Genomic DNA, 13,442 nt, shown 5'->3' with positions numbered 1-13,442 from the left:
CCTCCCCACTCACTATGGAAAATAAAAATGCTTCCAACACAACATGAATTAAGGCCAGGAAGAAATATTAGAAAGTGAATAGATTCACTTTGGTACAAGAAGGATGGAAGGAAAACACTGTCAGGCTTTCAAAAGTCTATTAGCAGAACCTATAAATAAAGTTCTAGAATTTCCTATGGCTGTGATGGTGAACATATGGCACGCGTGCCAGAGGTGGCACACAGAGCCCTCTCTGCTGGCATGCACACCGTCACCCGAGGTCAGATCTCCGTGGAGTTTCTTTTGTGAGTTTCTGTTTCCCTGCAAACGATGAAACAGAAACTCACAAAAGAAAAAGATCTTACCTCTTGCCATGATGCCGGTATTGGGATGCTTCACCTCCCGCCAGCCAGCTGGTCCTTCAGTTTGGGCATGCATGTACAGTTTGCGCAAACGGTATCTAAACTCGCCATCACTATCCTATGAGTCTGCTTCTTGACCTGACCTACCTCAAAGGGGTAACACCATGCTTGAAGGCATGGCAAGATTTTCCCTTCCTTTGTCTTACACCCACAACAGTTAAGGCAGAGTCAATTTAAATTTCTGTCTACAATCTCTTCCTTTCTTGGGCTCATGCTTTGCTAACTGCCACATTTCTTCTCCATGATGTTATTTGTAGTTCTTTACAATTTTAATCAAAAGGACATAAATTGTTTATTCAAAACAATGACAAACCATCAGAGATTCACATGACAAGGTTAGAAATAGATGACCACCTTCTTCATTTGAAACTGGACATTACCATGGGACTTGTCTAACAAGACAAGCAGTAGACTACATACTGGTTTGACTGCATCTCTACTGGGACTGGAATGAAGTTCAGACATACAGTAGTAGGGGATGTAGTAAAAAAATGTCTGTGTAAAACTAATTTCAAACACTAATACTATCAGCAAAAGTATAATCAAGAAAGGGCAGAAAGTAAATTGTTTCATGCTTATGATGTGCAATATGTAGACTTCATATTCATATTGTAATGATTGGACTTTTGGACTCAAAGAACCATTTTTACAGTTACAAAAATGAATTTCATGACATATATTCAATTTTTTAAGAAACTGTATCAAACAAAATGCCTTATATAAAATATGTGGAAAAATCAGAAAAAATAAGGTTGTTTTAAACAAATAAATTTATGGAATTGATAGACTGACATAATCTTCTAACAATTCTGGGCAGCTTTCAAAATATCTGATGGAAACATAGAGACTAGAGAGAGGAAATGTTGCCTTTTATATGTGATGAATCACAATTACTTTTAGCTGACGCTAAGGTTAGTCAATGGAAAGAAATACTGGCAGCTGGAATTTAAGAACATTTGAAGATCCTGTTTGCCATTCTTGTAGCGTTTCTGCTGCTTTATCAACAAACTTTAGAGCTATTAAGCTACTTTACAAATCTCCCATTTATTCCTATTTGTTCCTAATCTCCCATTTGTTCCTATTTGTTCTTATTAGGCTCAAGAGGTATCCGGATGATAAGAAGTGATGTGCCTGCAATTTTTTGCCTGTTTTGGGGAAAATGATGAGTCATTTTAAACATGAAAGTGCGACACTACATGTCACAAAAAATAAACCATTCATTCTGACTTTTAAGTTGCAAGAAAAAAGTAAAAACTGTATCACTTAGAAATTAGACATAAGATTAGAAATTAGTTATTTAAAAATAAAGGTAATAAAAGTAATAAAAATGTTAGGAATATGTTGTTAAAGCCAGGGAGTTCTAATAAAGACCAACTTGGGTCTAGAGAACTGAACTTGTAGATTTAAATGAAAACCTAAAATAATAATATTCATATTAAGATATCACTGCACGTTTAGCCAAAAATGTTGTAAGATCTTGTAATAATGCATAAGCAATTACAGTTTCTTTTAGTAGATGAGGGAACTGTCCATATTCCAGTATATAGACTTCGTTTATACATTTAGTATATTAGTACATTATGACTTTTGTATATAGCATGGGAGCACATTGATCCCATATGGGACAAGAATTTCCATTGTTAAGCAATTTCCATTGTTAATTGAGTTGTGCCCAATTTTACAAATTTTTTTTGACATGGTAGTTAGTGAGTTACTGAAGTAAAGTGAATCATATTGTTGTTAAACATATCTGGGTTTTCCCCACTGACTTCACATGTTAGAAGCCAGCCTGGAAGGTCACAAATGATGAACACAGAACCCTGGAATACTGCAATTGTATAAATTACATGCCCAAATTTTGATCACATGCCTGTGAGGATGCTGCAATAGTTATAAGTGTGAGCAATGGCTGTAAGTCACTTTTTTCACTGCTGTTGTAACTTTGAGCGGCACTAAATGAATGATTGAATATCAAGGACTACTTGTTACAATGTCTGATTATAGGATCAGACTGTGATAATAGGGAAAGCAAGTATGTTACAAGCTATATGCTAACATTAGGCATATACATGTATGTAGTGATTGATGCAGAAAAATGAAACATTAAGAGTACATTCACCCTTTTCTGTAACTACTGTGTTTCCCCGAAAATATAACATGTCCTGAAAATAAGGCCATGCCATATTTTTCAGGTGGGCAAAAATATAAGCCCTCCCCTCTCCCCAAAATAAGCCCCTTGGACAACCCCCCCCCCTCCGGCCAGGCAGAGCACCATTCACCGATCTAGCGGTATCCCAAAGGCGCCAAGCCATGGGAGCCGGGGGGGCAAAGGCGCTCACGTTGCTTGGCGCCTTCGGGATATTGCTAGGTCGGTGAGTGGCGCTGTGCTCAGCTGGAGAGGAGGGTTGCCAGGTGGCTGCTCTCTTGTGAGCGGGCTCCTGAAAAGCCGGGCACAGCGTCAAGGGCGAATGGCTGTGTTGCACTGTTGCCATCCCAGCATGGCTTCTTTTCCGGCTTCCAAAATCCAGAGATTGGCTGTCGAGACTTCCAGCAGTGGCTGCTCTGGGAGTGCACTCTATGGTTGTCGCCCAGTGGTGGCATGTCCTGGACCTGCAGGGAGAGCTGGACTAGGGCATGGTGAGGCTGGAGGCAAATGAGCTAGGGGTGGAACAGGCGCTCACGCAACCCCCCATTCCAGCCGGGCAGAGCGCTATTCACTGACCTAGGAATATCCCGAAGGCACCAAGCCGTGTGGCGCTCTGCCTGCCTCCCAGCTCCCACGGCTTGGCGCCTTTGGGATACCCCTAGGTCAGTGAATGGCACTCTGCCCAGCTGGAAAGGGAGGTTTCCGGGCAGCTGTTCATGAGTGTGGCCACCTCATGGCTGCTATGTTGCGCTGCTGCGACACCGCAACACAGCCATTCATCCCTGAGGCTGTGCCCAGCTCTTCGGGAGCCTGCTCGCAAGATAGAAGCTGCTCGGCAACCCCAAAACAATAAGCCCCCCCCCCCCAGATAATAAGGGCCAAGCCATATTTTTTTGTCTTATTTTCAGGAAAACACAGTATATAAATAACAAAATCCCACAACTTTAGAATTTAAGGCTTGTGGGGAAAAATCAGCACCAGCAAGATGAATGGAAAGTAGTTTCACATCAGAAAACTGTACTGGTCAGGTTATGTCAACATAATGTTTTCTGCCAGCCATCAACAACTTTTAATTTTCCAACCTATTTCACTTGCAGAAAGTGTCCGCATTATAGTATTAGGAGGACCAAAATATAGAATGTTTCTATATCCATGTATGCATGGTTGTTGTTACACATATTTTGCCCTTGATTAAAAATATTAATATAGGCAAATCTAGTTTCTCATAAACTATGGCAGAAAAAATTATGATATATCAAGTTTTATTTCAGAAGCATTATACCCAGAAAACATCCATGAACCAGTTTTAGCCCATTCACTTCAATCACTGTATTTGTAATGCATGCAGTCCTTCATTCTTGCCACTCCATCATTCCATCTCTAACCCCTTGTCATTCTACTGGAAGTTGCCAGAATTGTTCTTTCAGCCTCTAATGGTTCTCTTTATGTTTCTAATTTTGAATAACTGCTGAGAAAAAAAAAAAAAGAGGACAAAAATGCTACTGGAAAGTAGTAAAACAGTGAGCCCTGAACCTGCAATTACTAAACCTAGAAATCATTTGCCACAGTAAAGGACATTCAACATTAAATGTTGTAAAAGGAAATCAGCCTGTCAACGTATACGATACAGTGGCTGGACACCATAAAAGCTGACATTAGCAAGAGCATAGAAAAAGAAGAAGTGCAAGGTTTGGAAGGTATGGAGATCTGGCTTATAGAATTGTCAAGAATCAGACACGACCTAATAGACAACATCATCATCATCATCATCATCATCATCATCATCATCATCATCATCCATTTAGTTTTAATCCTGTTTATTTTACATTACTTTTTACAGGTGCTATACTTCTACGATAAGAGACGCAGCGGCTAAGACGCTGAGGTTGTGGATCAGAAAGTCGGCAGTTCACCGGTTATATCCCTAGCCCGGGTAACGGAATGAACTCCCCCCCCCCCCCCCCCCCCCGTTACTTGTCCTAGCTTCTGCCAACCAGCAGTTCTAAAGAATGTAAAAATGCAAGTAGAAAAATAGGAACCATCTTTGGTGGGAAGGTAACAGAGCTCTGTGCGCCTTTGGTGTTTAGTCATGCCGGCCACATGACCACATAAATGTTTTCAGACAGCGCTGGCTCTTTGGCTTTGAAACAGAGATGAGCACCGCTCCCTAGAGTCAGGAACAATTAGCATATATGTGCGAGGGAAAATCTTTTATACTTTTATGATCTATCTCATATCTATTTTAGTTTCTCAATTGTGAAGGTTGTATGTCTATAAATTGAAGGTACTTCTGACACGAATAAAGAAATTACATTAAAAAAAAAGATCCTGACTTGTAACTTGCAGTAATTTCACTGATGGTGCCTAACGCCTGTTCTTTTCCAGAGGGACTTTAAAGAGAACTAACGTGCAAAGAGCGTCCCCCATCCAGGACTGCTGGAGAGAATTGAAGAAGGGGAAGGCTAGCACGGGCGATCTCTGCCCCGGCTTCCCGACAGCATCCTTGGACTATCCATCCTCTGTAGCGGGAAGGGAGAAGGGGCGGGCCAAAGCAGGCGCTCGCTCTCTACGTCGTGTGTCGTGCTCCCCCCCCCCCGTCTCGTCCCTCGACACCTACCAGCATCTCCCTAGCAGCGGCCGCCACAGGGATGGGCTGCAGTCCTCGGCCTTGGCTCAGCAGCCCGGTTTCTCCTCGCTCCCTCCGGCTGCCCAGCCCCAGCGCGGAGGGCGAATGGTGCGGTCGGCGGTCGTAGTAGTGATAGCAGATGAGCCAAGCGAGCGCCCCGCCAGCAGCCCCTGCGGCCGCGATGCTCAGCCCACTCGAGGTCCCCTCGCGGCCGGAGCCGGCGGCCTTCAAGCCCCACAGCGGCCGGCGAGGAGTCGTCTCCGGGGGCAGACGGCAGCGGCGCCAGCCCAACAGACTTCGCAGCGCCGCCATAGAGCCAGCCGGGTCCGCGGAGTGACAGGGCGAAGGAAGGTGCTGAGACGGCAACGGCAGCCGCGACGGGGGAAACATCGCGAGAGCGCCACGAGCTGCCAAGCGCGAGACGAGGGACTCCGCTTCCAAAGGCCACCTGCCCCTCCCACCCCGGCTGGCCTCGTGCCCCTCCTTCCATTTGGACGGTTGTCTGTCATCCCCGCACGATCCTTACTGTGGGAGTTGCTGTTTGTGGCGGCTTCGAATTGTCTAGGGCTGCAGTGCAGTTCTCTGCCGGTTGGCATCGCGAGGTGCCTGCGATTGCAATCTGGATTGTATCTTTGGAAGCGATGATGGATGCGGGAGGCTTTCTACTAACAAGAGGTCTTCAAACTTGGGAACTTTAAGACTTGTGGATTGGCTGGAGAATTCTGGGAGTTAAAGTCCACAAGTCTTAAAAGTTGCCAAGTTTGCAGTCCCCCTGATTACTAACAACGCATTCCCAGTAATTTTTTTCTTCCTTTGCTCTGCATATTCTGAGCTAATAAGGGCTTAAGAATTAGTTGGCTGGCCCAGGCCCACCGAGTAATCTAGCACAGAATGGCCCAATTAAAGAGAGAACTGGCCTCTCTATTATAATTATAATTCTATTATAATTCTGTAATGCAATTGAATTCAGTTAATTCAGTATTTCACTAACAAAAAGGGATGAGTTTCAGGGCTGCCCCCTACAGCAGGAGTGATCTCAGCAATTGAAGCTTGCCATCTAAGCTTTTAGCTTTTGAAATTCTCTCCTGGACCTGCAGAAACATGGTTCTCCTTTGCTTCTGGCTGTGCACAAGCCAGAAAGAGAGCCAGTTTGGTTAAAGCTTCTGGCTAGAAACCAGAAACTCAACTAGTCCTGCCTGAGGTGACAATCCAACTGAAGTGGCTTTGGATCAGTTACTCTTTCTCAGCTTTAGGGAGAAAGCAAGTGGAAAGAGGTTCTAAAATCTTGTCAAGGAAACTGCAGGCGATTGTCCAAAGACTTCCCAGGAGTCAACAATGGCTGAAAGTCCCTTTCCCACCTTCCAAAAAAAGTAGAAATCAGAAGCTCAAGTCTGCCACCAACTGCAAGGGTTGTTGAAAGTTATACAGTATTTTCCCTGAGTGGAGAAATTCTATTTAGGTGCAGTAGTGAAGAGCAACCAGAAGAAATTACTTGTGAATTAATCCAATTCATTTTAAACAGCCATCTCACAACTGTGTATCAGTGAATGGGCCCTGGTTGAATCACTTCTTTGGGTCCTTTTCTAATCCATTTCTGATATGTGAATACTAGCTGCATTCTTTTACGGGCTGAGCCAATCTATATTTAAAAAGATATCAAACTTACCTAATTTTCCTGCCTATTTTCCCTACAACCACAAGCCTGTGAAATGTGTTGCTTTGAGAGAGAGAAGGACTAATCCAAAGTCATCCAGATGACTTTCATGCCTAAAGGAGACCTTCGAGACCGCCTACTGCCACATACCTCCCAGCGGCCAGTAAGATCCCACAGATTGGGCCTCCTTCAGATGCTGTCAGCCAGACAGTGTTGGCTGGCGGGCCCCCGGAGGAGAGCCTTCTCTGTGGCTGCTCCGACTCTTTGGAATCAGCTACCCCCAGAGATCCGGACCATACCCACTCTCATGGCCTTCAGGAAAGCTGTAAAAACCTGGCTGTTCCAGCATGCCTGGGGCTGTTGACCTCACTGTTGAGGTCCAGCCCCGATTAGAATGAATGTATGTGGTGTTGCGATTTTAAACCGTTTTTTTTTCTCGTTATGTGTTCGTTATGTGTCTTCCCCCCCCTCTTTTTTGTAAGCCGCCTGGAGTCCTTCGGGATTGGGCAGCATATAAATTTTATAAATAATAATAATAATAATAATAATAATAATAATAATAATAATAATAATAATAAAGGAAGGCCTAGAACTCAGAGGTGTGTGCGTGTGTGTGTGTTTTTGTGTACATCCTTGTGAATTTTCCATGTTTTTTTTCTGTTTTATAATTGTATGAATTATAAAAATATCAAAAATGAACTTGAACATGAAATTTGGACTTCTTGATAGGAATCAAGAAGTGAATTGTGATGTATCTTCCTTTCAATTTGGATGTCTTCATAATGAAGTTAATTATGTAGAACTTGCAGTCTAATTTTTTGTTTAATAGAAAGAAAGCAGATCTGCAATTACATATGTATTAGTATTTCTTAAGATCACCAAATTAGGATTTTTGCTGAAGAATAAAGTTCAGTTTAATCATATAGTTAAATACAAGGCTCCAGCTTAATTGAAGATACCTTTGTTATCATTGTAGCTCAGAGGCTCCTAACTTTGGGGCACCACGGACCGGTTCCTTCCTGTTTTTCTGCGGAAAGGTGGGGGAGTGGTTTCATGTGCTGCCTGCATACCACTGATGGGTTGTTTGAGCAGTCCAGTTTCTGGAATGTGGCCCAGGGCCGGCCCACAGACTGGGGGCCAGGGACTCCTGTTCTAGCTAATATCTAACATCTCTAGACTGAAATAAAGCAAAGCAAATGTTTGATTTTTTCTCAGGGAAGTTTTGAGCACATATATTCAAATATTTTTATAATATTAATATGGTTAAATATGTAAACATAAACATTGTAGTAGCTGTTTTTTTTAAAAAAAAATAGGGACTATCTGGTGGACATAGATAAAAATACTGTAGGGGGGCGATATTGAGCACCTGGCAAACTATCCTGCTTAGACAGGTTATATTTGAATGAACAGGTCACAATTTCTGCAGGCTTGCTTGCTTGATGATGATCATAATGCTGCTTAAAGTAATCCATTATGGATGTGTATGTTTTCTGTCTCATCATAGATGTAAGTGTGGAAATGTTGTAGTTCTTGAGATCTTATATAATCTTTTTATATGGAAATATTAACAAATGTTTTTAGGAAAAATGTGATAACATGAATGTGTTGCATCCAAAACAGATTGAAAATATCTATTTGGGTTTAATTCCTCTCTAAACCATTTATATACTCAATAAGTATGGGGAATTAGATCCCACCAGAGGTTTGCCTTATAGTCCAGCCTTCTCCTTATCTAATTGGATGAACTCGGTAAGTAGCAACTAGAATGCCTTCTTCCTTAAAGCCACCAATTGATGTTAAGTGATTTTCAAAGAGCAGCTGTTTGAGGACTTGAAGCATTTTGCAGGTGTTGCTCTCTTGAAGCTGACTTTACTAATTGAATGTATTTTTTCATTGGCAAAAAACTTCAAGGTACAGGAGGGAAAAAAAGCATAGAATGGTAGAGCTTTAAATAGCTATTTGCTGCAGGAGACACAGCTTCAGGGAGATAGAGGAGTCCCACTTGTAGAACATCAATGGTCCTGAACTGTGGGAACATTAAAAAAAAGGCACTTTGTGTTTGTTTATTTTATTGCATGCACATTAGAAATCCAGAAGGGCTTTTTAAGGAACAAAGTCAGACTTTATAAAGTACAGGAATTTCCCGGACCAGAGGTTTAGTCTTCTGAGCTTTGGGACTCATGCTGGAGCCCATCTTCAGGGAACTTCTCTGTAGCCCAATGTGTGCTTTGGACTATTCTGTGTGTGGTGGTATTTATATGGTGCCTGTTGTATGTGGATTTTTAGATGTTGATTGGTGTTAAAATACTGTACAGTTAAAATATTGTACAAAATATATTAGCTATCATTTTCTGCATGTTCATTTTTATAAAACTTTCTTCTTTAAAATTATAAGACTAAAGAATTTTGATCTAGACATAAATGTGCACTGATTTTCCAGTTACATACATTTCTGTTTTTTATTTTCCTTTGAGACCATTGCTATCATTGAAATACCAGCTTGATGTTATGTAAAAATAACTCGTTTGTAAGCATGCTAATACTTCTGACAATATCTACTTACTCCAGTGCTTATATGAGCACAATAATTAGTTGCATTGTGAGTTCTTTAAAAAATGGACAAGATTGTTTCACCTATATATTTATTTAACACTACTGAAAACGTTCTAGGAAGTAAAAAGAAAATGATTAGATTGCAGGATATACTTAAAAGTAGAATAATGTACTTTGAAACAACACTCTTTGAATATATTTAACTTTCCATAATAGCAATACAGAAAGAAGAAAAAAACTTTTGGTGTTATCTTTTCCTGTCACATGATTAGTGCAAATAGCAAGGTGAAAAAAGAACCTTATCATGTTTTTCCCGGTACTTGATAAAATGGCATAACTGCTTCCGAGCTTCAACATGAAAGGTAGCGCTTGAAAGAAGTCAATTTGTTTTGTATTTCACTTTCGCTGCTATTCTAAGCATCTTGATATTTGATGAAAGGAGATTATGTTGAGCTTGCAATAAATGTAGTTGCCAATTGTGTTTTTCAGAAACTTCATCAATACTGGTTAAGTAGACTATGGATTTCCAACTGCTTACTATCCAATGAGAAAGACTGATTTGCTAATCTCTAATATATGCCAAACATCTGATTCAAACTAAAAAAAAGGACATTCTTTTGTATGTAAGCCATATGGATTCATTTTTTACATTGGCCTTTCAATCTTCTTTCCACATATTTGGGAGTTCTACATGCATTAGCAGTTTGACTTCAACATTAATTTGGTGGTAATCTTGATTACAGGAATTGCACTGTTTCGGATTGCAAGACCCAACAGCAAATAATGAGGATGGCAGAGAAGATCATCGGGGCTGTTCTTCCCTCTGTCATGGACATATACACCACACACTGCATTCATAAAGCCAGAAACATTGTGGCTGACAACACCAGTGACGTGCGGTGAGCTTCATGGCCAGTGAGGCAAGCGCGAAAGCCCCACCGAAGCCCCACCACCACGTCCGCCATAGAGCGGGTCCCGGTCCCGCTCTATGGCAGACACGGCGCCGGGACTTTAAAGCCCTGCCGCCGGGGCCTGAGTGGCCATGATTCCCCCCTCCCCAGCCAGCCAGCCCAGCCAGCCCATTCCTCTCCCAGTGCGGCGAGCTCTAGCGGGCTGGACGTGGGTGCGAGGGGCCTGGCAAAAGAAAGCAAGGTCCAGTCCACCACCGCTGTGTCCAACAGGCCAGGCGTCTCGCGTTTATGGCGGACATAAACGTGAGACGCCTGACCTGTTGGACACAGCGGCGAGAACATCGCTGCTGCGCTCCGCCACCTCCTCCGACCCCACCTCTGTGAAGAAACATACACACAAACACACACACAAATTCCTCACAATAAAAAATTACAAATTAAATTACAATAATTTTGAATCCCCCCCCCCTCCCTCCATCCGATCCACATACCTTTTCCAGCTATGGATTTCAACTCTCCTCTTGTCCGCCCGCCATGATGAAAATGTAAAATATTAAATAAAAAAGCAACTTACTTGGGCAAGGCACGATTTGCTGCTCCCAGATCAGGAGGCGGGAGAATCACGTGCCTCCTTTGCATAAGGAATTTTTAGCCTTTTAACCCTTGCTTAACTCTGAGCAAGGGTTAAAAGGCAAAAAATTCCTTATGCAAAGGAGGCCCATAGTTCTCTCGCCTCCCCCTACAATTAGCACTAAGCAGACTCAGAGTCACTGTGACTCTGGAGTCTGGCAGCAACTACCTTAGCCTTTTTAATTATTTTAAATATTCTTTTCTTTTCCTCATGACACTGGTGAGGCCCCGCCTCCCCTGACTGCACGTCCCTGGACAATACACACCCTCATACATGCTTTTTACTCTCCTGCCATTTGGAAAAAGGTACAGAAGCATTCGGGGGCCCACAAACAGATTGTGTAACACTTTCTTTCCACAAGCCATCAGACTCCTCAACGCAAAGAAACTGGAACCATAAATACTTCTGTATTTAGCTTGTGTATTTTTTGTGTATTTAGCTTGTGTATTATTCTCTCTTTAAGTTCTTAGAGCTATATGTAGCTCTGTGTCCTGCTTTTTTATTTTTTATCTATGTTGTCTGATGTAGCACCTTGGTCCTGAGGAAACATCGTTTCGTTTCACTGTGTACTGTACTGTATATTGTTGAAATGACAATAACACTTGAATTGAGCAGAACAGTTGTTTTGTCAGCAGGCATCTAGTATATTAGTGTATTTGTATTTTGTATGTAGTTCAAACTATAAGCAAGACTGACTAATGTGTCTATAAGATATTGCTCCCTTACCTTTACCCAACACAATCTCTCCATTTAATTAAAAAAAAATCCTTTCAGTAACACTATCAGTTTAGGTACTAAGTGCCTATATTTAATCACACACACCTATGTGGTGAAGAGGTTTATGAACCCAATAATGTTAGAAGTTATATCGTTGGGAAACTTTACTTCCAGAAGTATGGCATAAGAGATGAAGAAGGGGATCAAAATGAATCATTAGAGGATTTAACAACTTACTCCATATGAATACCATTAGTACATGGAACCAACCAAAAATACTGATTTGTGAACGACTTGCAAGATTCCAATTAAACTAAAAAAAGGCAAACAAAACCATCAAGCCAACAATATGTGATATCATTTATATTTCATATGTGTGTGAATTGAAGACAAAGAACAGATTTAATGGACTAGATTTAATAAACAGCCCATAGAGCCATTTCAAAACAATATAGACGGCATAAATTTAATAAATAAGAATTCAATACTGAAATCTGATTTACAGTTAAAGACAAAGCAAACAAAAATATTCCAAAATACAAAAGTGGAAAGAAGGTAAAATGGTTACCTGCTGATATATCAGAATCAGGTGAACAAAGGTGGGAAAAAAAGATTTTAGGAAAATTTTCCCAACACTTACTGAGAAGAGCAAGAAGAGGTAGAAGTTATAGCTAAATCAGCAGTGCACAGGAACAAAATAACTATCAGGTGGGAATATATTTTAAGAACATTACAAAAATCAAGGGAATATTTAATGCTTGGGTGAACATGATAGATCACAAAAAAAAGATCCATTGGACAAAAAAATTAAAGATATGGTATATAGAAGAACTGTACAAAATCATCCATAAACATGAAGTAAATGAAGTTTTCATCATGAACTGCAAATAGTTTAAAATCTCATCAAGTTTATACAGTTAAAATGGCTGTTGTAGTTTTCAAGGAGATAAAACACAACAGTAGCCAATGAACTGGGGAAGGGTTTCAGTATTTGAACACCCAAAAAGTGAACACTAAAGAATGTTTAAAGGATTAAATAACTGCATTTATCCCATTTACGGTAGTAAGATAATGCTTGGGATTTTGCAATCCAGGCTTCAATAATAAATGGACCAAGAAATGCCAGATGTACAAGCTGGGCTCAGTAGAGGCTGGTGCATTCAAAATCTAACATCCCATACATAATGAAAAAGATGAACAGGAAAATATGTTCAGTTTGCTTTAGATGATTGATTTTGTAGATCAATTGTATAGATAGTTGTGAATAGTCATTAAAAATATGGATATACTGAATGCTTCATCTATGGAAGATTATTGATAATTGTGAGGAAGCAACACAATAGAATATGCAATTTAATAATTTGGCTCTGGGAAAGGAGTGACTAATATAATGTTTTATCTATTTACGTATATGCAAATTATAAATTATATTGATATATGCAGATTATAGATCATAAATATATTATGATAAATGCTAGTCTAGAAGAAATAGCTAATGGGGCTAAAAGTATTGGGAGAAACAACAACCTTAAAAGTGTTGTTGATTTTATTTTAATAGAAGTAAAGAAAACTTAAAGAATGTCTTGCTGGAAATAAAAGAAAATGTAAAAGCCAACAGAGAACTCAGTACTAAAAAGCAAACAAACAAAAGCCACATCAAGATTATGTCAACAACCCAAAGCAGATAGGCAGAGCTACCTATTGAAAGCTTTATCTTCAAAAATTCAAAAGGATGACTAGCTAAGAAAAACAAAAACTTTTGTTATTTTGGAAAAGGACTATGACAAATCTACACAATAT

At 40.6% G+C, this 13,442-nt stretch overlaps 1 protein-coding gene across 1 annotated transcript in view; it reads right to left on the bottom strand.

The window, feature by feature from the left end:
• Nucleotides 1–5,600, bottom strand: part of MICU3 (mitochondrial calcium uptake 3) — a 72,396-nt gene extending 66,796 nt beyond the window's left edge. Inside the window, exon 1 of the mRNA XM_087724457.1 lies at nucleotides 5,165–5,600. Within this exon, the coding sequence (XP_087580583.1) occupies nucleotides 5,165–5,563 (399 nt within the window). The 5' untranslated portion in view covers nucleotides 5,564–5,600. The remainder of the gene's footprint in view (nucleotides 1–5,164) is intronic.
• Nucleotides 5,601–13,442: the final 7,842 nt, after the last annotated feature.

Source organism: Thamnophis sirtalis, unplaced genomic scaffold, assembly GCF_051295495.1.
Source record: "Thamnophis sirtalis isolate CommonGarterSnake01/CBP01778 unplaced genomic scaffold, rThaSir2_p1.2 scaffold_10, whole genome shotgun sequence".
Lineage (NCBI taxonomy): Eukaryota > Metazoa > Chordata > Lepidosauria > Squamata > Natricidae > Thamnophis > Thamnophis sirtalis.
This window is presented reverse-complemented; position numbering and strand designations above follow the sequence as displayed.